Source organism: Myxocyprinus asiaticus, chromosome 43 (assembly GCF_019703515.2).
Source record: "Myxocyprinus asiaticus isolate MX2 ecotype Aquarium Trade chromosome 43, UBuf_Myxa_2, whole genome shotgun sequence".
NCBI lineage: Eukaryota > Metazoa > Chordata > Actinopteri > Cypriniformes > Catostomidae > Myxocyprinus > Myxocyprinus asiaticus.
In genome coordinates this window covers 3,425,119-3,451,698 of record NC_059386.1, presented here as the reverse complement: position 1 = coordinate 3,451,698, position 26,580 = coordinate 3,425,119, and the positions used below count along the sequence as shown (strand labels likewise).

Genomic DNA, 26,580 nt, shown 5'->3' with positions numbered 1-26,580 from the left:
GTTGCATCACTTAAAGGGCGAAGTATACTTTGCGCCTCCGCTTTGCTCATCGTTCCGCACACAGTATGTGTGACACAAATTGCATCATCAGCACATCCGTGCGGCTTGACCGTGAGCCGCCTAGATTTCCTTGACTCGCGCATGCGGTCCTCGTCTGTGTTCGTCGTCTGTGCATGCGTTGGTCATTGACTGTACTAAAAGAGTATCACAAAGCAGTTGTAGTGTGCATGCGTCAAACGGGTTCGTGTTTGCTTGCGGTCAGAAAAGTTTACTCGCAAAGGCAACGCGGTCGGCGCGATCCGATCCGGAACGCGCAAAAACGAGGTATACCTGTGCCTTAAGATTTAAAATAAATTTATGTTGAATCCTTAAATAAGTTTAAGTGGAAAAAAATGTGTGGGCAATTAAAAACAATTATAATCGTATTGTATCGTCAGGCTTCTGCATGGTATCGTATCGTATAGTGAAATTTGTGTATAATTACATGCCTATTGTCCATGGCAGGACAGCATGAAGGAAGCCACTGCTTTCCAACAAAAACATTGCTGTGCGCCTGAAGTTTGCCAAAGAACAACTTGACACTCCACAATGCTACTAGGAAAATGTTTTGTGGACTGATGAAACTAAGGTTGAACTGTTTGGGAAGAACTACATATGGCGTAAAAAGGGCACCACATACCAACATGAAAACATCATCCCAACGGTGAAGTATGGTGGAGGGAGCATCATGATTTGGGGCTGCTTTGCTGCTTCGGGCCTGGACAACTTTACCTTCATCGAGGGAAAAATTAGTTCTCAAGTTTATAGGATATACTTAAAGATATCCTACAGGATAAAGTCAGGGTAGCTGTGCGCCATCTGAAGCTCAGTAGAAGTTGGGTGATGCAGCAGGACAATGACCCTAAACATCGAAGTAGACCCTAAACACTACAGAATGGCTTCAAAACAAGAAAATCCACTTTTTGGAGTGGCCCAGTCAGAGCCCAGACCTTAACCCAATAGAGATGTTGTGGAATGACCTCAAGAGAGCTGTTTAGTCAAGTCATTTTTATTTGTATAGCGCCTTTCACAACACACATCGATTCAAAGCAGCTTTACAGAAAATCATGCATTAACAGAAAATGAAACTGTAATATCTATAATGTCTTAGTCATCATTGTGTAGTTTGATAAAATATGATTGTGAATTGTGTTTAAAAATAAGTAATTAAATAATAATTGTATTTAGAACCCCAGTGAGCAAGCCGAAGGCGACTGTGGCAAGGAGCACAAAACTCCATAAGATGTTGGTTAATGGAGAAAAATAACCTTGGGAGAAACCAGGTTCACTGTGGGAGCCAGTTCCCCTCTGGCTAACATCATGAATATAATGCCAATATTACTTATGCATAGTGCAAGTCGTGGTTTAAAATTATTAAATTAAGTAAGTGTTAAGGGTCCGTGTTTAAACAAAAATTTTGTATGAACTGTAAGATTAATGACTAATGTCTTAGAAGTTCATTCTGGTTTAACTGCAGAAGTTCACACAGATGCATTGTCCTTGTTAGTTGGCTGATGAAGGGTTTTGTTGGCAATTAATTGATAGTCTATGTATTCCATTATAAGAGTGAAGTCTTATCATTAGACCGAGGTGATGCAGGCAGAGATCAGTGAAGTGCATCGCAGTTCAACCAGCCGGTAATTTCGGTGAGGTCTATCCTAAGTCCAAGGTTCAGGCAATGGCATATGATGTATCCCATGCCTTATGGTTGGAGTTGGCATCAGTTCATCCTCTGATGTCCATCGTAATAGACTGAAGTGATGTTTGGCTGGCATCAGCTGCTATTAGTCATCATCACTCAGAGACACGTAGCAGTGGAGTCCAACAGGAAGCAGGAATGGAGCTGAATCCAGCTGGTTCTGGTGACCTCAGGATAGGTGTCCCGAGATTGAGACAGGGAAACAAATAGAATAATATTAGCATAGATGCCATTCATTTTATTGCAGAGTTATGATCATGATCAATGTTTCTGGTTTCTGGTTCCGGCAGACCAAACTAAAGCAGCCTAATTGTGAGTTGAAGGATAAATTAGGTGTATGCCTGGCTAAATAGATGTGTCTTTAGTCTAGACTTAAACTGAGTGAGTGTGTCTGCATCTCAAACAGTGTTAGGGAGACTATTCCATAGTTTAGGAGCCAAATATGAAAAGGATCTACATTCTTTTGTGGATTTTGATATTCTAGGAACTATAAACAGGCCAGAATTTTGCGATTGTAATGAACGTGATGGAATATAGCATGGCAGAAGGTCACTTAAGTACTGCGGAGCTAGACCATTCAAAGCTTTGTACGTAGTTAAAAGAATTTAAAAATTAATATGAAATTTAACAGGTAGCCAATGTAACGACGATAAAATGGGGCTAATATGATCATATTTCTTGGTTCTAGTCAGCACTCTGGCTGCTGCATTTTGAACCAATTGAAGTTTATTTATTGATCTTGCTGGACATCCTCCCAGTAATGCATTACAATAATCTTGTCTTGAGGTCATGAACGCATGAATTACAACACCAATTCCAAAAAAATTGGGTCAGTATGAAAAATGCTAATAAAAACAAAAAGGAGTGATTTGTAAATTATATTCACCCTTTGCTATATTGAAAGCATTACAACTACACATTATATGATGTTTTACCTTGAGAATTTCTTTTTTTTTTTTAATTTAAATGTAAAGTACTTTCAAATCAGATGATTGCAACACACTCCAAAAAAGTTGAGACAGGGACAGTTTAAGACTAATAACAATTTGACCAGTTGAAATAAAAAGGCGAAGTGAAACAGGAGATGTTAAACAGGTATTATGTCATAATAGTGATACTGTATATGGAGCCTCCAAAAACAGCCTAGTCCTTCAAGAGCAGGGATCGTTCAAGACTTGTCAATTTGCCAAGAGATGCTTCAGCAAATAATCCAGCACTTTGAAACAATGTTCCCCAAAGACAAATTGGTAGGAATTTCGGCATTTCACCCTCTGCAGTGCACAATATAGTTAAAAGATTCAAGTCATCTGGTCAAATCTCGGTGCGTAAAGGGCAAGACAAAAACCACTTCTGAATGCACGTGATCTCTGATCCCTTAGACGTCACCATATTAAAAAACAGCATTCATCTGTAATGGATATCATGAACATGGGCTTGGGATAACTTTAGTAAACCTTTGTTAATAATTCATCTAGTGAATCTCCGCTCTCTTCCTAACAAAACGGACGAACTACATCTCCTCACCCGTACAAACAAGGACTTTTCAAACTCTGCTGCCTTGTGCTTCACAGAAACCTGGCTGAGTGAAGCCATACCGGACAGCGCGTTACATCTTCCGGGCTTTCAACTGTTCAGAGTGGATTGCATCGCAGAGTTAACGGGGAAAATGAGAGGCGGTGGAACATGCTTTTACATCAATGAAAATTGGTGTACAGATGTAACAACGTTAAAGAGGATGTGCTGTCCTAATTTGGAAGTGCTCTTTATTAACTGTAAGCCGTTCTACTCACCGCGGGAGTTTTCCTCGTTTATTCTGGTGAGTGTGTATATCGCGCCAAACGCGTGTGTGAACAGCGCTGCAACGGCTGGCTGATCAGATCACAGACACAGAACAACAATACCCGGACTCAGTTATTATTATTCTTGGGGATTTTAACAAAGCAAATCTCACATGTGAACTGCCCAAATACAGCACATTACATGCCCCACCAGAGACAGGAACATACTGGATCATTGCTACACAACAATAAAGGATGCATATCACTCTGTCCCTAGAGCAGCTTTGGGACTCTCTGATCACTGTCTGGTTCATCTTCTTCCAACCTACAGGCAGAAATTAAAATCAACCAAGCCAGTAGTAAGGACTGTAAAGAGATAGACCAATGAAGCAGAGCGGGAACTACAAGCCTGCTTCAGTTGCACGGATTGGAGTGTTTTTGAGGCTGCAGCCACAGACCTGGACGAGCACACAGATACTGTTACATCATATATCAGTTTCTGTGAGGATATGTGCATTCCTACTAGGACTTATTTAAAGTTCAACAGCGACAAACTGTGGTTTACAGCAGAGCTCAGGCAGCTTCGTCAGGCCAAGGAGGATGCTTACAGGGGTGGGGATTAAGTCTTGTACAATCAGGCCAGGAACACACTGAACAAGGATATCAGAGTAGATAAAAGAAGATATTCTAAGAAGCTGAAAAACAAGTTTTCAGCTAATGACCCTGCATCAGTGTGGAGTGGCATGAAACAACTCACAAATTACAGGACTCCTACCCCCAACCCTGTGGTGGACCAACAACTGGCTGACGACCTGAATGTGTTCTACTGCAGATTTGAAAGGCCCAATCTCACACCCCACACCCATTTTGACCTTCACTTCACACAAACACCAACACGTCCTGCAACCCCCCTCCTCCCCCTCCTGCTACTCAACCTGCACTTAAGATCTGTGATGATGATGTGAGCCGGGTCTTTCAGAAACAAAAGATGAGGAAAGCTTCAGACCCAGATGGCGTCTCACCATGATGATGCAGTCAACATGGGATTGCATCATATCCTGCAACATCTGGACAGACCAGGGACATATGCAAGGATCCTTTTTGTGGACTTCAGTTTGGCTTTCAACACCAACTCTCTGTTCCCATGTCTATCTGTCAGTGGATTATCAGCTTTCTGACGGACAGGCAGCAGCTTGTGAGACAGGGAAACTCACTTCCAGCACCTGTACAATCAGCACTGGTGCCCCCCAGGGATGTGTGCTCTCCCCACTACTCTTCTCCCTCTACACCAATGACTGCATCGCCAAGGACCCCTCTGTCAAGCTCCTGAAGTTTGCAGATGACACCACTGTCACCGTCCTCATCTGAGATGACGATGAGTCTGCATACAGAAGGGAGGTTGAACAGTTGGCTGTCTGGTGCAGTCAAAACAACCTTGAGCTGAACACGCTCAAAACGGTGGAGATGATTGTGAACACCCCAACACTGACCGCCCCCCCCCCCCAATTCTAAACAGCACTGTCATGGAGTCATTCAGGTTCCTGGGCACTACCATCTCACAGGACCTGAAGTGGGAGACACACATTGACTCCATTGTGAAAAAGGCCCAGCAGAGGTTGTACTTCCTTCGCCAGCTGAGGAAGTTCAACCTGCCACAGGCGCTACTGATACAGTTCTACTCAGCAGTCATCGAGTCTGTCCTCTGCACTTCAGTAACTGTCTGGTTTGGTTCAGCTACGAAATCAGACATCAGAAGACTACAAAGGACAATTCAGACTGCTGAGAGGATTATTGGTTGCCCCATGCCCCCCCTTCAAGAACTATACACTTCCAGAGTGAGGAAAAAGGCTGGAAAAATCACTCTGGACCCCACTCACCCTGCCCATTACCTATTTGAACTGTTGCCTTCTGGCCGACGCTTCAGAGCTCTGAGCACCAGAACCGTCAGTCACAGGAACAGTTTTTTCCCTCAGGCTATCCATCACATGAACAGTTAAATTGCCCCATTGAACAGTAACTATGTGCAATACACAGTTTAGTCTTTTTTATATTTATCCAACACATCCAACCTCTTCTGCCATTTCATTCCTCTTAAAAAAAAAAACAACAACAAAAAAAAAAAAAAACATTTGCACTGTACATAACAGATTTGTATTTTGCACTATACATAACAGATAACAGATTTGTATTAGGTTTGCACTATGTATGTGTATGTGTGTATGCATGTATGTATGTATGTGTGTGTGTCTGTGTGTGTATGTACGTATGTGTATAATTATTATTATTATTATTTTTTATTATCTATGTCTTGCTGCTGTTTTTGTATTGTTTTTGTATTGTTGTACACTGGAAGCTCCTGTCACCAAGACAAATTCCTTGTATGTGTAAGCATACTTGGCAATAAAGCTGATTCTGATTCTGATACTGATTCATCAACACTGTCCAGAGACGCTGCCGACTTCTCTGGGCTCGGTCTCATCTTAGATGAAAAGTAGAATGGTGTAACTGTGTTTTTTGGTCTGAAGAGTCCACATTTCAAAAAGTTTTTGAAAAACAAAGCCGCCGTGTTATCCGGGCCAAAGAGGAAAAGGGCCATCCAAACTGTTATTAGCGTCAGGTCCAAAAGCCAGTGTCTGTATGGGTCAGGGGTGTGTCAGTTCCCATGGCATGGGTAACTCGCACATCTGTGAGGACACCATGAATGCAGACAGATATGTAAAAATTTTGGAGCAACATATACTGCCATCCAGCACCGTCTTTTCCAGGGATGTCCCTGCATTTTCCAGCAGGACAACTTGAAACCACATACTGCCTGGATTTCAAGTGCATGGCTGTGTAAGCAGAGAGTGTGGGAGCAAGATTGGCCTGACTGCAGTCCTGAATTGTCTCCAGTTGAGAATGTGTGGCACATTATGAAGCACACCATACGGCAACTAAGACCCTGTACAGTTGTGCATCTAAAGACCTACATAATGGATGAATGGGGGAAAATTCCACTTTCTAAATTTAACAAACTTGTGTCTTCAGTGCCCAAATGCTTAATATGTGTATTAGAAGAAATGGTGATGTTTCACAGTGGTTAACACTTGACTGTCTCAACTGTTTTGGAGTGTGTTGCAATTATCTGATTTGAAATTACTATAAAAAAAATTGTAAACGATGAAATTCATAGTGTAAAACATCATATAAGCGCTTTCAATATAGCAAAGGGTGAATATAATTTACAAATCACTCATTTTTGTTTTTATTAGCATTATTCATACTGTCCCAACGTTTTCGGAATTGGGGTTGTAGTTTTTCGGCATCAGCAACAGAGAGCATGTGTCTTAATTTAGCAATATTTCTTAGGTGGAAGAATGCTGTTCTACAAACATTGGTAATTTGATTTTCAAAGGACAGATTGGTATCAAATGTAACACCCAAGTTCTTCGCTGTTGAAGACGATGTAACAGTACATCCATCAAGAGTCAAATTATATTTTAGCGGGTTGTTTTTAGAGGTTTTTGGTCCAATAATTAGTACTTCTATTTTGTCGGAATTGAGTAGAAGGAAATTTCTGGCCATCCAATCTTTTATTTCATTGATACACACTGCTAATTTGGAAAATTGTGAAGGTTTTGAAGAAATATAAAGTTGGGTATCGTCGGCATAACAGTGGAAACCTGTTCCACGATTCTTGATAATATCTCCCAGGGGAAGCATATACAAGGAGAAAAGCAGAGGCCCTAAAACTGATCCTTGTGGCACTCCATACTTTACTTTTGTTTGGTTTAACAATTCCTCATTTACATAGACAAAGCAGTAGCGGTCTGCTAAATAGGGCCTAAACCATGCTAATGCAAGTCCACAAATGACAACATAATTCTCTAGTTTATTCAAGAGAATGTCGTGATCTATCATGTCGAATGCAGCACTAAGATCTAAAAGCACTAGAAGTGAAGGGCAGCTGCGATCTGATGATAAGAGCAAGTCATTTGTAACTCTGATAAGTGCAGTCTCTGTACTGTGATGAGACCTAAATCCAGACTGAAATTGTTCATATATACTATTTCTCTGATAATATTTTATGATTTCTCTTTTAATCTTAATGTAATTTTGAGTGTTATAAGAGGGTGTACCTGTATGTTGTGTTGGAAATTCTCAAGGATTAATAGTGGTGTTTTCACATGTTGTTCTGAAAACAAAAAGAAACAATTAAAACACGGAATGTAGGCTGTCATCAGCGCAGCCTGACTGAAGGAAAGCGAGCGCATTTTAACTTGCGCGATTAAACGAAAGTGATGCATGAATGGCTTGCACGGGCTGCACGAGACAATTTTTGTTTAGCCTCCCATTCAGCTCATGAAAACATAGTGCGTGATCATGAAAAAGGATTACATCAAGATGCAAACTGGAATGCAGGTGCGGAATTTCATATTAATAAAATAGTATTCTCCGCTCTCACCATTGCTGGCGTGCCAGTGATTACCCTTCCAAGTGCCAGTGCTGGTACGCGTGCCATAGGTTGCCGACCCCTGGTCTAGACGTTCAGACTGACTAGTCATTTTTTAAAGTTTATACACATCCCTAGTTAAACTAAAACAAACTAAAACATTTGGTCAGTTCGGTTTGATCTTTCAGAAGATTGAAAAATCACCCAGTGCAAGACCCTCTGTTAAGATATCTCCGTTGGGTAATAATGTGTTCTCTTCATAGAGCGGACACTAACACACTTGATGTCATTATGCTGTCTGCCTTTGTTCTGAACACAGTTTATCACTCCACAACTTCATTAATCTCAATTACTGTGGCTGAACAACACACACACACACACACACACACACACACACACACGCACACGCACACACACACACACAAAGGCCTGCTCAATAATAGAATTCCTTGTTCAGACCAGACACACACATGCACTGTTTCTGAAATGGATCCGGTTTTGTCATTTTAGCCACAACAGGCCTTTTAAACCTATAAAGTAACATTAATTAATGTCATTATTCCTGGAGACGTTATTAACTCTAATGTCAAAACTCATTACAGGATGGGGATATTATTAGAACATGGTGTGTTCAATAGAAATGCAACAGGAAATTAAACTTTAATTCATTTTTTTAATTAATTCTCCAATAAGTTTTCCTTGTAGTTGAGATTTTGGATAAAAGGACCATTACTACTAACGTGACTCATTAGGGATGTACTGTTATTCTGCAGTATTATTTGCTGGTCTTTTGTGATATTTTAGTCTATTCCTTTAATATGTTGTGTTGAGATGTTGGGTTAATGAATTCCTGCGCTGACAAACTCTGTGGAAACATCACATCGATTATATGTTAGTGGTGTAGCGATCAGGAGATATGAGGTTAGTACCGATTACTGTTATTTTAACACTGTGATCGGCCGATACCGATATTTCTTATATTTTGAAGCGATGTTACTTCTGATGAGAGCTGCAACAAAAAAGGTAATCCAAGAAGCGATCTCTCTGTGTTTATGAGTTTCTCTCTTTCTATCCCTTAAACCCAAACTCACACACACACGCACAAATGCACTACCACATTACTCCAGTAAGCCCTCGAGTAAAGCAGCATGAGCCTCGCTATCCTCTGTTGCTAGTTCTGAAGTGACGTTTTCAAACTAGCAACGAAGGCTCGGACTGTATTAAAGCAAGACGCTGAATCTGTGGCAAAAGAAAGTAGTTCCTCTCTTAAGAGCGTTTTAAGGACAAAAACCAAAAAATGTCTTGAGATAAAACCCTGAACGATGTCTTAAGGTGTGGTAACTGTGTTATAAGCAGAATAATTGACTCCGGCCCGTTGAATTGTTTAAAAATAATGCATACCCGAGGTGTAACGGTCACTCCGCAGCACGTCGTGACCGCATTACCACCTCGGGTGTGTATTATTTTTCAACAGTTCAATGGTCCGTTGTCAATTATTCCTTACTTATATTTGAACTGTTTGAACAGAAGTTGGGCATAGTCACTTTGCCATCAGTGTTAACTAGGACTGGGCGATATATATTGAATATTCACGAAATGATTGCAGTGACTTTGCTGATGATATAAAATTAAGCAATATCGTGAATATATCCGTTGTAACTGTCATTGATAATGCAGAAAGAGACATTTGTTCAAACAATGAATATATTTGGGTCCTGTTATAATTATGTAATTTTAATTGTGAATTAATATAAAGCATTCAAATGTGTGTCTGTTTGAGAGAGGGAGAGAGCGATTGAGCGTGTGCGATTTCCAAGCAGAAATGAACAGTAAAGCTATAGCTGCTTATCTCTGTTCCTCAGCTGTATTAGTCAGCTTGCTGAAGATAATGGAATTTTGCTCATATACTTCCTATTTTCTCTGTGTTGAAAATAACCGTCTGAGTGGGGTCCTACCTTAGTATTTTGTGGTTGCCGGTTCGTTCTCTCCTCCACCATGTTAAATGTTTACATCTGCTCCCAATGTGGAAACACTTCGTCTGTTGGGTCTCTCAGCTGTGATAAGCTTTAATGCTGAAGCTTATTTCCCAGCTATAGTGTAGTAGTAATCCGAGCGATCATGGAGCGAAAGACAATGCCGATGACTTTAAAGAAACCGATCGCTGACTGACATCGCTGACTCAAATGAACATTAGCTCAGCTCTCTCTTAACAATGGTCTTTTATCACCACCTGCTGGCTAAAATCTTTAATGTCACAGGGAAAAATGAAAAGACACACATCTCTCTGCTTTTAACACATCTACACTGCTAGTACACTTTTAGTTTAGAACGCCACGAACACATGCGGAGTGATACAAACAGTAAAGCATCCCAGACATGTTCTGAGACATCAGCACTCTTGGAACTTCTCTCTCGTCCAATCAGATTTGAAGACCGGAACTAACCATTGTATAAAGACAGATAAACATGGTCTGTGTGCGCTTCAGAATAAATAGGTGACGTGCTGTTTTCTGCAGGGTTGGGGCATATGGACTCGTGTTTTTAGTGCTTTAAGAGCAGTTCACATGCATTGTGAAAGAAAAGTACTTGCAGGTTCAAGCATTAGCACCATTTCTAACCATTAGTAACCGCTACAAGTTATTATACAAATCTACAAACTCTGTACAGTATGACAGAAAAGGAGATGACAGCGTTTCACCAGTGTCAGAACATTGTAAACAGAAATATGTTACTTTTGTATAAAACAAATCTAATCCTCAAAATAATAATAAAAATTAAGTATTATTATAATATACTTGACTGGGTCTGCATGAATGTGGTAAAAGCAGGCATCAGAAAGCAGTATTCAGAGTCCATATTTAGTTTTATTGACTTATTCTGACGGCTGAATACACATTTCTGGCCAAAAATTTATATAACAAAAATTACAAGATAACAAAAGAGAACAGATCACAGCCTCTTATTCTCATTTCAGAGGTCTCTAGACAGACAAAAAGCACATTTCATCTGAAGTTCCAAACCATTTGACTCTAACAGGGAGAACACAAGCATTTTATAAACAATGAATAAACTTCTAAGCATCTTATTATAAATGACAAACAATCTTAAAAATAAATGCATTAAAAATTCGTACTTTTCAATTAACGTTGAAGTTGATTTGCGTTCCCCCCATCGGGCCAACAGCCCTGCAGCGTTGCCCTAAAACCCGCACTTAACACGCCACACACCCCACGTATTTCACAAGCAAGAGGGAAGCTCAATCTGAGGTATCATGTTATTTAGTTATCTAGAATATTGAGTTTATATCATATGTAAACATTAGCTAGCTAGCAAGACAGGTTAGTGTTGACAACTCACTGACTGTAACTGCCAATGCGTCCTGAGTGGTCTCTCCACTAACAGCGGGACAATGTCCCAGCACACTCCATGACTTCAAACCATGAAAAGATTTTTCTTTGGGCACTGCTTTGTCTATTGTGCATTTCAACGGATTTGTACTGTACCCACAATTTTTTAAACCTGCATCGTTGTGCACTGGATACACAACCTGGCAAGTTCCGTGAAATTTCGTCTTTTACGTTGACCCTGCCTCAATCCCCAGTTGACCTTGTTTGGCCTAAAGGTAACCGGCGGGCCAAAGGCCATTGGCCTGAGGAAGCAAGATGAAGCTCAGGAAGTGACGGTGGGAACGCAACTGGCCCTGGCACGCACTAGCATGCACTAGCACGCCCTTATTTGGCCCGATAGTGGAAACACAGCTATTGTTTACCTGGACCAGGAAAGCCCAGAGCTTATCTAACTAGAGACTTAGCTTTGCTATGTGTGGTTTTATTTAAACGAATGTCTAAGAAAGCGATGTGTGCCAGTGCCTGATTTTGCTATGTCTTGCCAACTATACAGTGGTTACGGAAGTATTTTCGCCATTACTTTTTTCCATAGGGATTTCATCAAATCCTTTGTAAAAGAGTGTAGTTCTTCACCAGGAATTGTGCTATTAAAATTTCTAAAAGATTAAGTTGAAACAATGCGGACAGATGGCTTCAGCAAAAGCATATACCACCTATTAACAACCTCAGAGCTCATGGTAGGTCTGTCTTTAAAGGTTTAAATGTTATCATTACAAATCAATTCGCCTATGGAGAAAATTAAAGGGATCTTTACTTCCGGAACCAGACTGTTGCACTCTATAGCCTGAGTTACACCTGTAACCATAGTGATGGTGACTCAAGTAAATACTGAAGATGGTGACTTCTATAACACAGGAAAGTTTTATTACAGTTGATGCAACACTAATTAATAAACAAGTTCAATTGAGGTGCGGGTTCATATATCAAATCTTAATTAACCAACAGCGATTTTGAACGTTTTTTTAACCGAGTGTAGAGCAGCAACACGCACGCATGCACGCGCGCGCGCGCGCGCACACACACACACACACACACACACACACACACACACACACACACACACAAACAAACAAGCAACTCCTGAAGATTAAAAAAGCTTTTAAAAGTGCTGTATAATGCACATGCCATCTGCGGATGTTCGCGCCAAACTCCCGCATTTCGTGGTCAGTTTGAGTTTATAAATGCAGTGTTAATGACACTCAGTGACAGAGGAGATACCTGCTTACTCTACTTCTGTGGAGATGATAGAATGATTTTCAAGTACATTGATATCTTCCTTCTTGAGAAATAAGGACTTGCGGATTTATTCGAAGAGCCTTAAAATAACACGTGAAAGTGAAGAATATAGGACATTGTATAATATAATATAATAGCTATTCAGTTTGGTTGGGTTCTAAAAACAACAGTGTAAATGTATAATGGACCAAGACAAAAGTTGTCCAAAAAGAGAGACAGTTATTTATGGAATGTGGACATATTTTGATATTTAAAATATATTATTTCTTCATGTCATTTATAAGTTTTTAAAGCCTTAAAGTAAATCATAAATTGCTATTTTACTATAAGATTCCAAGTTAAATGTCAGTTAATGACTTCCTAAGGTGTTTGAAGCAAACATACACCTTAAGAAGTTTGACTATTTGTATGAAAATTAATCATCATAATCGCTATTATTTGTTTGACAATTAATCTTTGGTAATCGTGACAGCCACTAATTTCTTTAAAACAGTGTCTTTCTCATGCTCGGTGACACCAGGTGACCCTGTCTAGATTTTGTTTGTTTTTGCTTAATGATGATCTGGCTGATTTGGATTCTTTGCATGTGTTCCTATGATTGCATAATGTTTTGGTTTTGGCATACAGAGAGAAAAAGCAAACCTTTCCTTTTTTATTAACTTCTGTTCTTGAAAGTGTGTCCTGGTAGTATTTGGCTGTTATTTAAAATAAATGCTGAATAAAAGTGAGAAAGGCACTTCTTGATTTTTGTTCCTTGTTTCTGATTTAAGCTCAGAATGAAATCTGTTTTTAAGAGGGAAGTTCAGCTTGTCTTTGGTTTAAACTCTCCCCCTTCAATGAAAACACGTGAACATTGCCACTGATTTAGACCCACTGGAACCAAACTGAACACACAACATACAGCATTTACTACAGCACCTCTACAATTATTTCTTTCACTCATAGCGGTTTATTAATGAGAGGTATATTAATGAGAACAACAATACATAAACTGCATCTTGCTTTGACCACAGCTTTAAGTGAAAATTTTAGAGCATAATCAGTAAATTGCACACTAGTTATTGGCTGATTTGTAATGTAATAATGTAATCTATAAGAAACTAACTGTAATCTGATCACAGACATTTAATGTAACATAATCTAATTACAAGTACTTGATTTTGTAATGTGATTAGGTAATCCCAATTACATGCAATCTGTTACTCCCCTGTTCACATGCTCAAATCGTAATTTTTAGACTATAAAGAGTTTTTACAGTTTGTGTGTGCGTATATTTGTGTTGCAGGTGTAGCAGCGGCACAGTTGCATAGTGTCAGTCATGGTGGCGCTGTCGCTGAAGATCGGGGTGGGGAATGTAGTGAAGACGATGCAGTTCGAGCCCTCCACCGTGGTGTACGACGCCTGTCGCATCATCAGAGAAAGAGTTCCAGAGGCACAGCTCGGCCAACGTGAGTCATTGCAAGAGTATAACTCAGAGCCAAACCCTGGTTGTTCCGTGTGTGTTTTTTATTTTATTTTTTTATACCAAATGCATATAAACTCAGCAAAAAATGAAACGTCCTCTCACTTTCAACTGCTTTTATTTTCAGCAAACTTAACGTGTAAATATTTGTATGAACATAAAAAGATTCAACATCTAAGACATAAACTGAACAAGTTTCACAGGTATGTGACTAACAGAAATGGAATAATGTGTCCCTGAACAAAAGCGCTTGCAAGTTCCTGGACATTTCTGTGGGGAATGGCCCTAGTCCTCACTTTCCGAACCAACAGGTCGCAGACGTGCTCAATGGGATTGAGATCCGGGCTCTTCGCTGGCCATGGCAGAACACTGACATTCCTGTCTTGCAGGAAATTGGCTGGTGGTATTGTCATGCTGGAGGGTCATGTCAGGATGAGCCTGCAGTAAGGGTACCGCATGAGGGAGGAGGATGTCTTCCCTGTAACGCACAGCGTTGAGATTGCCTGCAATGACAACACCGCCCCAGACCATGACGGACCCTCAACCTCCAAATCAATCCTGCTCCAGAGTACAGGCCTCGTTGTAACGCTCATTCCTTCGACGATAAACGCGAGTCCGACCATCACCCCTGGTGAGACAAAACCGCGACTCGTCAGTGAAGAGCACTTTTTGCCTGTCCTGTCTGTTCCAGCGAAGCTGGGTTTGTGCCAATAGGCGATGTTGTTGCCGGTGATGTCTGGTAAGGACCTGCCTTACAACAGGCCTACAAGCCCTAAATCCAGCCTCTCTCAGCCTACTGCGGACAGTTTGAGCACTGATGGTGGGATTGTGCGTTCCTGGTGTAACTCGGGCAGTTGGTGTTGCCTTCCTGTACCTGTCCTGCAGGTGTGATATTCGGATGTACAGATCCTGTGCAGGTGTTGTTACATGTGGTCTGCCACTGCGAGGATGATCAGCTATCCTTCCTGTCTCCCTGTAGCGCTGTCTTAGGCGTCTCACAGTACGGACATTTATTGCCCTGGCCACATCTGCAGTCCTCATGCCTCCATGCAGCATGCCTAAGGCACGTTCACGCAGATGAGCAGGGACCATGGGCATCTTTCTTTTGGTGTTTTTCAGAGTCAGTAGAAAGCTCTCTTTAGTGTCCTAAGTTTTTATAACTGTGACCTTAATTGCCTACCGTCTGTAAGCTGTTAGTTTCTTAACGACCGTTCCACAGGTTCATTAATTGTTTATGGTTCATTGAACAAGCATGGAAAACATTGTTTAAACCCTTTACAATAAAGATCTGTAAAATTATTTGTAGGGATGTGACGATACACTTAGCTCATGAGACGAGACGATACACGATACTGGGTTCACGAGAACGAGACGAGACAATATTTTAACACTATATACACTACCGGTCAAAAAATTTGAAACACACTCATTCTTTATTATAATTTTTTTCTTCACATTTTAGAATAATAGTAAATTTATCAAAACTATGGAATAACATAAATCTCGTGGCACGAGATCTCATCACACCCCTAGTTATTTGGATTTTTACAAAATTATCTTTAAAATACAGTGTCCTGAAAAAGGGCCGTTTCTTTTTTTGCTGAGTTTATATGTTGTCAATTTTAGAGGTAGACCAATATATCGCTGTGGTGAGCAGAGCGGGGCCGAGCGGCGTCTGGTCAGAGTGAGGCCGGGAAGTGGTGAATGAGTTCCACCTGTGTGCCACACCGGTCTCGCATTCCAGTGAGGAGCGGTGGGAGTATTTAAGGAGAGCAGACATTGGCAGACGGGGAGAGAGAGATGCATGAAGCAATGTGTTTGTGTGTCTTTTTTTCCAATTAACACCATTTATTGATTCACACACTTGAAAAAGAAAAGCAAAACATATATTCATAGAATCAACTTTGACCCCCATTATTCCCTTTCCCCCTCCCAATCCCCAACCACACCCTGACCCTCAACAAATATCCCTGTGGTCACAACTTGAGTTACACACACAAAAATAAAAATATATATATAAAAAATAATAATCACACACATTTAAAATTGAACATCTCTCTCCACTGCCCCTCCCCGAGAGCCCTCCAAAAAGGCCAAATAGCAGCCCCATTTTTTTATTAAACGAATCTAAGTTGCCTAGCCTTCTACATGACATCTCCTTGAATGCCACTACCCTGCCCATCTCTGTGCACCACTCTTGAAATGAGGATGCTCCAGCCGACTTCCATCCCCTAAGAATGATCTCTCTGCCAATCATAACACTGGCTAGGACCCAATTTTTTATGCATTTATCCCCTATATTAATGACCGCCTATTGCCTAAAATACAGAGTCTGGGGCTAAATGAAATTTGAGTGCCCAATACGTCACACATAAAACTCTGAAACCTCAACCAAAATTCTTGGATCTTAACACACCACCAAAAAACATGGATTGTGTCCCCATCTTCTGATTGTCATCACCAGCAGGTGGGTGTGTCTTTAAGACCAAGCCTATATGGGGGGGGACACGTGACGTATGAGTGGCCAGCTCTGCGCACTTTGCTACTTTTTAATTATTTTCATGTTATAATCTGGTGAGATTCGATACACCCAGTTGCATATTTGCTCGTTGAGGTAAACATGGCAAAGAAGTCAAAATCCTCAGACTCTGGAGACATTAAAAGACACTTACGTGCTCAAGCTGAGGCCTCTGACGGGACTGTGACCCGGGGACTTGATTAGGAAAGCACGTCGGGAGAAGAAATTCAGCGTCAGCTGTCCAACATCTCGGTGCTGATGCTGACGAAGGTTGTTGCTGACTTGGAGGATCTCGCTGTAATACGTCAATCGATTACGGCGATGGAAACAAAATTCTCTGAGTTGGTCACAAGAGTGTCGGATGTTGAGAAACGGATCGATTATCTGGAGTCATCGGAAAAGAAATTATCTGCTAATCCGCCCGCGTCCAAAACAGACTTGGAACACATTTTGGAAAAACTTGAATATTTAGAAAATATGAGCTGAAGGAACAATATACGAATTATTGGAATTCCTGAGCATGAAGAAGGCAGAGATATGATGAAATTCCTTGATGAGCTCTTCCCGAGTCTGCTCGACATAACAGGCCATAAACTGGAAATCGAGCGAGCTCACAGAGTCCCGGCTCGTGGATCTGCTGGGGGAGACAGGCCCCGATCAATTCTGGCCAAATTTCTGAGATCATCCAATAAAGATCTCGTGTTATGCCAGGCGAGGAGCAAAGGAAAGCTTCCTTGGAGGAGTCACAATATTTTCTTTTTCACGGATTTTGCGAGTTCGACAAGAGAGAAACTCGATCGGTTTAAGGAATGTAAGAAACTTACATCAACAGAAGATCGCTTTTGCACTGATGTTTCCAGCCAAACTGAGAATAGACACCAGGGATGGCATGTCCCAAACAGACACTCTCCTTTATAAATACATTGGAGTGAGTGAGCCATTTGATGTTTCTTATATTAGTGGACTGACTTGCTGTTCAGTGACTCGATTGTCTGAGGAAGCTGGTTGCCATTTTTGTTTCTTTATGCGTTGGCTCCGCCTAGCGGCTGGAGTTTGTTTTGTGGCATGACTCCTTCAAGATACTTTTGTATTGATGGATGACCGCTTTTACACTGAAGTTCCTGGCCAGATTGAGAATGGACACTATAACCGCAAAATATCTACATGCTCATATAATGGACGTCTTTTATAAAGTTGACGGGCTGAGTAAGTCATGATGTACTTTTATATGCGGCCTCCAAGTGAGTTTGGCTCCTGATCATCCGAGGAACTGGGATGCCTGTTTTGTTTCTTTTTGTGCTGGTTCCGCCTAGCGGCTGCAGTTTGTTTTTGTGGAGTAATTTTGCGAGGCATTGAAATGATTTCGTCATCTGCTGCACTCATAATGGCCGGCTCACTGAACAATTGTCTGTCTGTCCGAGGAAACTGAACAGCGTTATATCAGCTGGAAGTTGTTTTGTAGGGGAACACACCTTCAAGACAGTTCTGTGAATGAATCTACTTGTTCTTTGTTTTTATTCTGCCTGTTGGCTGGGGTTTGTTTTACAAAGTATTTTCTGTTATGTAATTTTGCCTCACAAAATATGTGCAGAAGCACCGGACTTGAGCAATCCGATGGCAAAGTTGTCGCGGGGGCTCTCGTATGTGTGCATGGACCTTCTGAGTATAGAGGGATTGACGCCGGTTGGCTCTGTCATGCGCAGGGTTAATGCACACGTTTTTCTTTTTTCTGTTTGTTTTGTTCGGGGGGAAGTTCGGGGTTTGATTGTTGCATTAATGGGGAATGTGGTCTGTATAATCTTGCTTTTGACACACATTTTTTTTTTTATTATATCAATATGTCAAATGTTAATATGAATGGATTGTCTCTCTCCACATGGAATGTGAATGGGTTGGGGCACCCCATAAAAAGAAGGAAGGTTATTTCTTTTCTTAAGTGTAAGAAATATGATTTAGTCTTTCTTCAAGTCTTTCCCTGCAGGAAGCTGAAAAATTTGGGAAGATATGGGGTGGATATGTTTTCTTTAGTACTGGCTCGAGTAAGAGTAGGCGAGTCATTACATTGATAAGTAAACATCTACAATTCAAATTTCTCAAACAGATTAAAGATAAAATGGGTAGAGTCATTGTTGTTTTAGCAGACATTCAGGGGCAAAGGTTGATTTTGGCTAATATTTACGCACCTAATGTTGATGATCAGGGCTATTTTATAGATCTTGAAGGGATGTTGCAAGCCACTGGCACCCCTCATGATATAATATTGGGAGGAGACTTTAATATTTTGTTGGACTCAGTCGTTGATCATAGTGAAGCACAAGTGTGTAAGCCCCCTAGTGCAACATTGACGCTTCACAGGATGTGTAAAAATCTTGGTCTTGCAGATATTTGGAGATGTTTGAACCCATCTGGTTGGGACTATACATTATTTTCATCAGTTCATAAGATTTATTCTAGAATAGATTTTTTTTATATATATCTAAGTCCCTCATTTCATCTATTGTTGACTGCTCAATTGGAAATATCTTAGTCTCAGATCATGCCCTGGTGAGTTTATTGGTGTTGCCACATACGGAGAAAAAGAAATCATATAGTTGGCGCTTTAATGTATCCCTTTTGCAAAATCCTGATTTCCAACAAATGTTAAAGACTGAAATAAATGTTTATATGGAGACCAACTGGTCCTCAGTATCCACTGTGGGTGTGGCTTGGGAGGCACTTAAGGCTGTTCTTAGGGGCCGGATCATACAGTATGCCTCATTCACCAAAAAAGCCAAAGCACGAGAACTCGTGGATTTGGAAGGGAATATTAAAAGTGCCGAGGCAGAGCTGAAGCGCCGAATGTCGTCTGATGGCCTAAGAGAATTGACCCGATTGAAATACAGATATAATACTATTTTGTCGCGGAAGGTGGAGTTTTGGTTATTCAGGGCAAGACAGTCATACTTTGAGTCGGGTGACAAAGCAGGGAAGCTTTTGGCTAGATATATAAAGCAGAGAAAGTCTTTTTCTACCATTCCCTCAGTGAAATCTGCTGGTGGTGACATTTTTACCTTGGCCATTGATATTAATAATGCCTTTAAAGAGTTCTATCTTGATCTTTATAGTTCCACGTCTTCGTGTACTGGTGAAGATATTAGAAATTTTGTGGAACCATTAGAACTCCCTAAACTGACGACTCTGCAAAAAATGTAGCTTGATTTTGAGATAACCTTGGAGGAGCTTGGCGAGGTAATTAAGGCCTTGCCAACAGGCAAGGCTCCGGGGCCAGATGGCTTTGCACCTGAATATTTTAAATCTTATGCTACAGAATTGGCTCCACTTTTGTTAGAAGTTTATACGAATCATTAAAAAATGGAAAGCTTCCGCCAACTATAACACAAGCCCGGAATAGTCTGATTCTTAAAAAGGACAAAGATCCAAGTGAATGTAAGAGTTACCACCCAATTTCCTTGATCCAGCTAGATGTTAAAATTTTGTCAAAAATTTTGGCTAACCGAGTAAGTAAAGTTATGACATCTCTTATACATATAGATCAGGTGGGGTATATTCGGGGCCATAGCTCTTCTGATAATATTAGGTGTTTCATCAGTATCATGTGGTCAGTAGTGAATGATCAGTCTCCGGTCGCTGCCATCTCACTTGACGCTGAAAAGGCGTTTGATATGGTAGAATGGGATTATCTTTTTAAGGTTTTGGAAATATACGGGTTCGAGAATACTTTTATTGAATGGATTAAGTTACTTTACAGACACCCTGTAGCAGGGGTACAAACAAATGGATTAATTTCAGATTATTTTACTCTGGATAGGGGCACCCGGCAGGGTTGCCCTCTTTCCCCCTTATTGTTCTATCTTGCCCTTGAACCATTAGCAGCCATGATAAGGAGGATGATTTTCCAGGGGTGGTGGCGGGAGGTATGGCGCATAAACTTCTGCTTTACGCAGATGATATTTTATTATTTGTCTCTGACCCTACCAGATCTGTGCCTTGCCTTCACAGAATTATTGGTTCCTTCTCTAAGCTCTCAGGATACAGAGTCAGTTGGTCTAAATCCGAAGCTTTGACTATGACAGCGTACTGCCTGATAACAGCTTTTCAGCCGGGCGCCTTCCATTGGCCCAACCAGGGCATTAAGTATTTGGGTATTTTATTCCCAGCAAATTTGTCCGATTTAATTAGAGTTAATTTCGACCCTTTAATAAAAATGTTTTCGAGTGATGTGGGCAGGTGGGCTTCATTACATTTATCTATGATTGGGAAGGTTAATGTTATTAAAATGAATTGTATTCCAAAATTTAACTACCTGTTACAATTTCTCCCTATAGATGTCCCCCTCTCTTACTTAAAGCAGTTTGATAGCATATCCCAGATTACGCTTATGCGCCACACCTCCCACCACCACCCCTGGAAAATCATCCTCCTCTCTTATCGCGGCTGCTAATGGTTCCAGGGTAAGACAGAACAATAAGAGGTAAGAGGCCCCTATGATAGGGCCCCTAAGAACCGCCTTAAGTGCCTCCCAAACCATGCCCACAAAGGATACTGAGGACCAGTTGATCTCCATATAGGCATTGATTTAGCCTTTAACATTTGTTGGAATTCAGGATTTAGCAAAAGGGATACATTAAAGCGCCAACTATATGATTTCCTTTTCTCCATATGTGGCAACACCTCTAAACACACCAGGGCGTGATCTGAGACTAAAATGTTTCCAATTGAGCAATCAGCAACTGATGAAATGAGGGACTTGGATATAAAAAAAAAATCTATTCTAGAGTAAATCTTATGGACTGATGAAAAAATGTATAGTCTCTCCCAGATGGGTTCAAAAGTCTCCAAATATCTGTAAGACCAAGATTATTACACATCCTGTGAAGCGTCTATGTTGCTCTAGGGGGCTTGCACACTTTTGTTTCACTATGATCAAGGAGTCCATCAAAAGTTTAAAGTCTCCTCCCAATATTATATCATGAGGGGTGCCAGCGGCTTGCAACATCCCTTCAAGATCTATAAAAAAGCCCTGATCATCAACGTTAGGTGCATAAATTTAAGCCAAAACAAGACTTTGCCCCTGAATTTCAGCTAAAACAATAATGACTCTTCCTAATTTATCTTTAATCTGTTCGATTAAATCTGTACCTTCCTTCTTTTTATGGGGGTGCCCCAACCCATTCACATTCCACGTGGAGAGAGAGACAATCCACTCATATTAACATTTGACATTTTGACATATAAAAAAAATAGTTAGTGTGTCAAAAACAAGATTATGAAGACCACATTCCAACATTAGTGCAACCATCAAAACCCAAACATCCCCCAAAACAAAACAAACAGAAAAAAGAAAAACGTGCATATTAACCCCACGCATGACAGCGCCAACTGGCGTCCTCTAAACTCAAACAGTCCATGCATGCCTACGAGAACCCCGTGACAACTTTGCCGTTGGATTACTCAAGTCCGGTGTTTCTATACAAATTTTGTGAGACAGAATTACACGGCAAAAGATCATCTATAAAACAAACTTCAGCCAATAGCTGGAATAAACACAAAGAGCGTGTAGATTCATCCATAAAACTGTCCTGAAGGTGTGTTACTCTACAAAATAAACTCCAGCCGCTAGGCAGAACCAGCACAAAAAAACGTGCAGATTCGTCAAACAGTCAAACGAATGTTCAGTGAACTGTTCCACTCAGCTGCAACATGAATGCAAACAAATGACTTAATCACTCCAACGTCTTTGCAAGAAATACTCCACAAAACAAACTCCAGCCAATAGGAGGAATAAGCACAAAGAGCGTGTAGATTCATCCATAAAACTGTCCTGAAGATGTGTTACTCTACTAAATAAACTCCAGCCACTAGGCGGAACCAGCACAAAAAGATGCGCGCAGTTTCCTCAAACAGTCAAGTGAATGTTCAGTGAGCCGGTCCACTTGGCTGCAACGTAAGTACCACAAGATGACTTGCTCACTCCATTGACTTTATGAAGGACATCACTTGTTGTGGGCTTGTGAATGTTTTAAGACCATCCTTAGCATCTATTCTCAATTTGGCTGTGAATATCAGTGCAAAAACGAACTTCCATTGATGTAAAAGTTTCTTGCATTCCTTAAATCAATCGCGTTTCTCTCTTTTCGAATTCGCAAAGTCTGGGAACAAGAAAATGCTGTGGTTTTTCCAAGAAAGCCTTCCTTTACTCCTTGCCTCGCGTAACACAAGATCTTTATCGGATGATCTCAGAAATTTGGCCAGAATTGATCGGGGCCTGCCTCCCTCCGCGGATCGCCGAGCAGGAACCCTGTGAGCTTGCTCGATTTCCAGCTTATGGCCTGCTATGTCGAGCAGATTCGGAAGGAGCCCATCCAGGAATTTCACCATATCTTGCCCCTCTTCGCCCTCAGGAATTCCGCCGGTACAGATGTTATTCCGCCGACTACGGTTCTCCATGTCCTCCAACACGCTCCAAATCCACCTTGGTCGCTAGCGGATTAGCAGATAATTCCCTCTCCGATGACTCCAGATAATCGATCCGTTTCTCGACATCCCCCACACTTGTAACTACCTCAGTGAACTTTGCCTCCATGGCAGTAATCGATCGACGTATCACAGCAAGATCCTGCAAGTCAACAACGACCTTCATCAGCATTGCCAACATGTTCAGCATCTCTCGCCGCATTTCCCGCACTTCCCCTTCTAAGTCGACTCCCAGGCTCACGGCCTGCTTGGGGGCATCTGCTTGAGCACGTAAGTGTCTTTTAATGTCTCCAGAGCCTGAGGATTTTGAATTCTTTGACACATTGTCCTCCTAGAACAGATATGGAACAGAGTGTATCGAATCTCACCGGTTTATGTCATTAAAAGTGTTAAAACTAACAAAGTGCGCAGAGCTCGCCGTTCACACCTCCAATCCTCGCATGGCGTCACGTGACTCCCGTTTGTGTATCTTTATGTTGAACGTGTCTGCTGAAAAGCAGCGCGTGTATTGAATGTTACAGCTGAAAAGTCGTCTTGTACACTGAAAAGTGTCAATAAAAATGTCTACGTGTTTGTCAAGACGGCCTTGTGTGTGTCTCACTCTCGAACTGGTGCCTCCAGCTCGTCTTTATCCCCCTCCCGGCTGATTAGGACGATTCAGCATCAGGCGTGCGTCCTCACGGCCCGGCCACGCCCTCCTCCTTGTCACACACCTATTTCAACACCTATTTCAAGTTAGTAGTTTTTTTAATGAATAAGATAGCAGCTCTATTTGTAATGCAAAAAGTAAATTAATCAATTATCGGTATTGGCCTAAAAATTCCATATCGGACCATCCTTATTCTAAACACTGATGTGTCTTCTTAGCCAAAAACCTGCCAAACTAGTGTTGTAATTACTAATGTTATTTAAGTTAGATGAAAACCTCATGTTTCTCATGTCAAATTTCAAAATTCAGTTCAAAATTCAGGCAAAGCATATGACTCAATTAGAAAGGTATTTGATCATATTTCAACACCAGGTGTCACTGAAAACAGCGTGTCCTTAGATTGCATAACATGTGATCTCTGTAGAAGTTTATTTGAGGCTTTTAAAGTTTGATTTTTCCACTCTTTTTACTGATCTGAAATTGCCCTGAGGGTGTTCAGTTATATTTTCAATAAACACCTTTATACACAACTCACAGCTCTCACCGCACGGAAGCAACACAGGTCAAATTATCCATATTTGGCTAAAATCCCGAAATAACATCTGTTTTTTGGCTTTCTATTTTAATATTTCCTCTCCCTAAATTCCATATCCTCCAAAGAGTGAAAAAAACAAACAAAAAAACATACCAGAAAAGCCAAATAACAGTGGAAATCAGGTGTAAACTCTTGCTTTAAAGGGCCTGTATGAGTGTTCAGCTGTTATGTAATAGTGATCTGTGCTGGATGGTCTCTGCTGCATACTTGTCCTAACCTGTGAGTCATTTGTCTCTATGACGGATGGCTCTCATCCAAACTCTCATCCATGTGGAATGTGCAGCGGTGTTAAATAGCTTGTCTGTCAGTGCTTTATAACAAGCATGATCATTTGGGAGACACAATCTATTCCATGAGAATGAGCCTGCATTTGAAATACTGATGCCAAGAAGGCAAATTGTAGTAAAATGGTCTAGTGTGTGAAATGTGTTTATAAACTTAGGTAGTTTGGGACCAATTATTACTCAGTAAATCTTCATTTAATTCCAAATCTTATTTAATAACTCAAGGGAAATGTCAGAAAGTTTTTGCAAACCAATTAATGTACAAATGTATCATAGATGTGTAACAACACACCATAGGCACATTGACAAATACATTTTGCCTTATTCTTTAAACTTACTCTGGAACTACACATGATACACTCCGCAGAAATTTCTGCAGATTTCTGCAATATTGGAACACCTGTCATTCGCAAAATTCTACACATCCTGCCATATCTTGTGTGTTTGTTTATTAAGTATTTTGTATATTTTGATTATGCTTTCAGCTACAAATAAGAGTGCTGTACTTTCAGCTCATTTTATCAAATTTTTCACGGTTGAATGAATTCCTCAGATTTTCCCCCAAAATCAGCGCAGAAAATGTAGAAAAGTCTGCAGATTCCCTCAGGACATGGTTTTGACACATTTATTAGGTTGTAACCCCAACAAACTCTTCTGTTGCTCTTGTAGCTAGTGATTATGGACTGTTCCTGTCAGATGAGGACCCAAAGAAGGGCATTTGGCTGGAGGCAGGCAAAGCACTGGACTACTACATGCTTAGGAATGGGGTGAGTTTCTTTTTTTTTTTGCAAATTTTGAACCTGTTTAATGATAATGATAGGCAAGCTGTTTCTTAAAATCAATTACAATTATTTTCAAATAATAATTTTTCTTAAAGCCAGAAAACAATGACATTTCCGAGTGAAATTGCTTGACATTTTGTAAAAAGTATTATCCAGAATTAATGTCAATCTTAAGAAAAAGGAGGCTTAATTAACAATTTACATGTTCAAAATCCCATGTCAAGATAAAGAGATGGGTTTATGGCTATGTTTCTTGCTTCAAGTGCGAGAGTTCCCAGGTTCAAATCCCGTTTATGACTTAAATAAGAAGCCATCCAAAGGCAGAAAAACATCAGTCACAATGGCCAGGGCAATATGGTAAATTTGTATTTACAATGGTAGGCTTTGGGGTGGCATCTTACAAGTAGTTTGATCATGATTAATATGTGGATTATTTTTTAATTTAATCAATTAATCAGATAACAATCTAATTTTAATTCCTGTATTTTATTGAAAAAACATGTTTTCCTATCTATCCTAATGTTCTCTTTTAGTGTGCACATAAAGGCTAAGAAATAATATAAATGTATTAATTTATGCTATACATTGTGTGCAGAACATCTAAAATATTAGTTAAAATACAAACCTTACAATATAAAAATAAAACATAAATTGCTGATAGCTTTTCACATTATTAAAACTAAACAAAAACAACTGTTTGTCCACAGTTTGAAAGCAGGAGGTCAATTTAAATAACTAAATGACAAATAATATTAAATAGCACAAACTGTTAACTGGTGTACACACATCCATTCCTTCCTCTGAACACATATTTTTCCTAAATATAAAGGATTCTGTAATAATCTAATTACTGTTCTTTAAAAAAATATAATTGTTGCCATTACATGTGGCATTTCAAGTAAATATTGTTCATTTTACATATTTCAAATCATCAGTAAAATCTGACATCTGAGTTGACTGACAGACGATATCTGTACCTTAAAGGTGATTGACTCTTTTACCTGTAAGGCGGAAATTTTTTTTCTACATCCACGACATTGGGTGTTTCAATGTCTCCCATTTGTTTTAATTCAAGTGCTCCGGCTTGGGCTAAACAGTCTCTGATGACAATAAGCTTACCAGATTAGTTCATTTACGATATATCATGAAATTTTATGTAATGTGTAGCCCTTATTGAATGAATGTATTTCAAATTTTTTACTTGTATTGTAAAGGGCTTGATAAC

The 26,580-nt window shown here is 40.3% G+C and overlaps 1 protein-coding gene across 2 annotated transcripts in view; it reads left to right on the top strand.

Moving 5' to 3' along the window:
- The window catches only part of LOC127433270 (talin-1-like), a 264,085-nt gene that overhangs the window by 71,675 nt on the left and 165,830 nt on the right, over positions 1 to 26,580 (top strand). For both annotated transcript variants that reach the window (XM_051684988.1, XM_051684989.1), the window contains 2 exons: positions 13,877 to 14,039; positions 25,243 to 25,340. In XM_051684988.1, coding sequence (XP_051540948.1) covers positions 13,910 to 14,039; positions 25,243 to 25,340 — 228 coding nt within the window. In that variant the 5' untranslated portion in view covers positions 13,877 to 13,909. The remainder of the gene's footprint in view (positions 1 to 13,876; positions 14,040 to 25,242; positions 25,341 to 26,580) is intronic.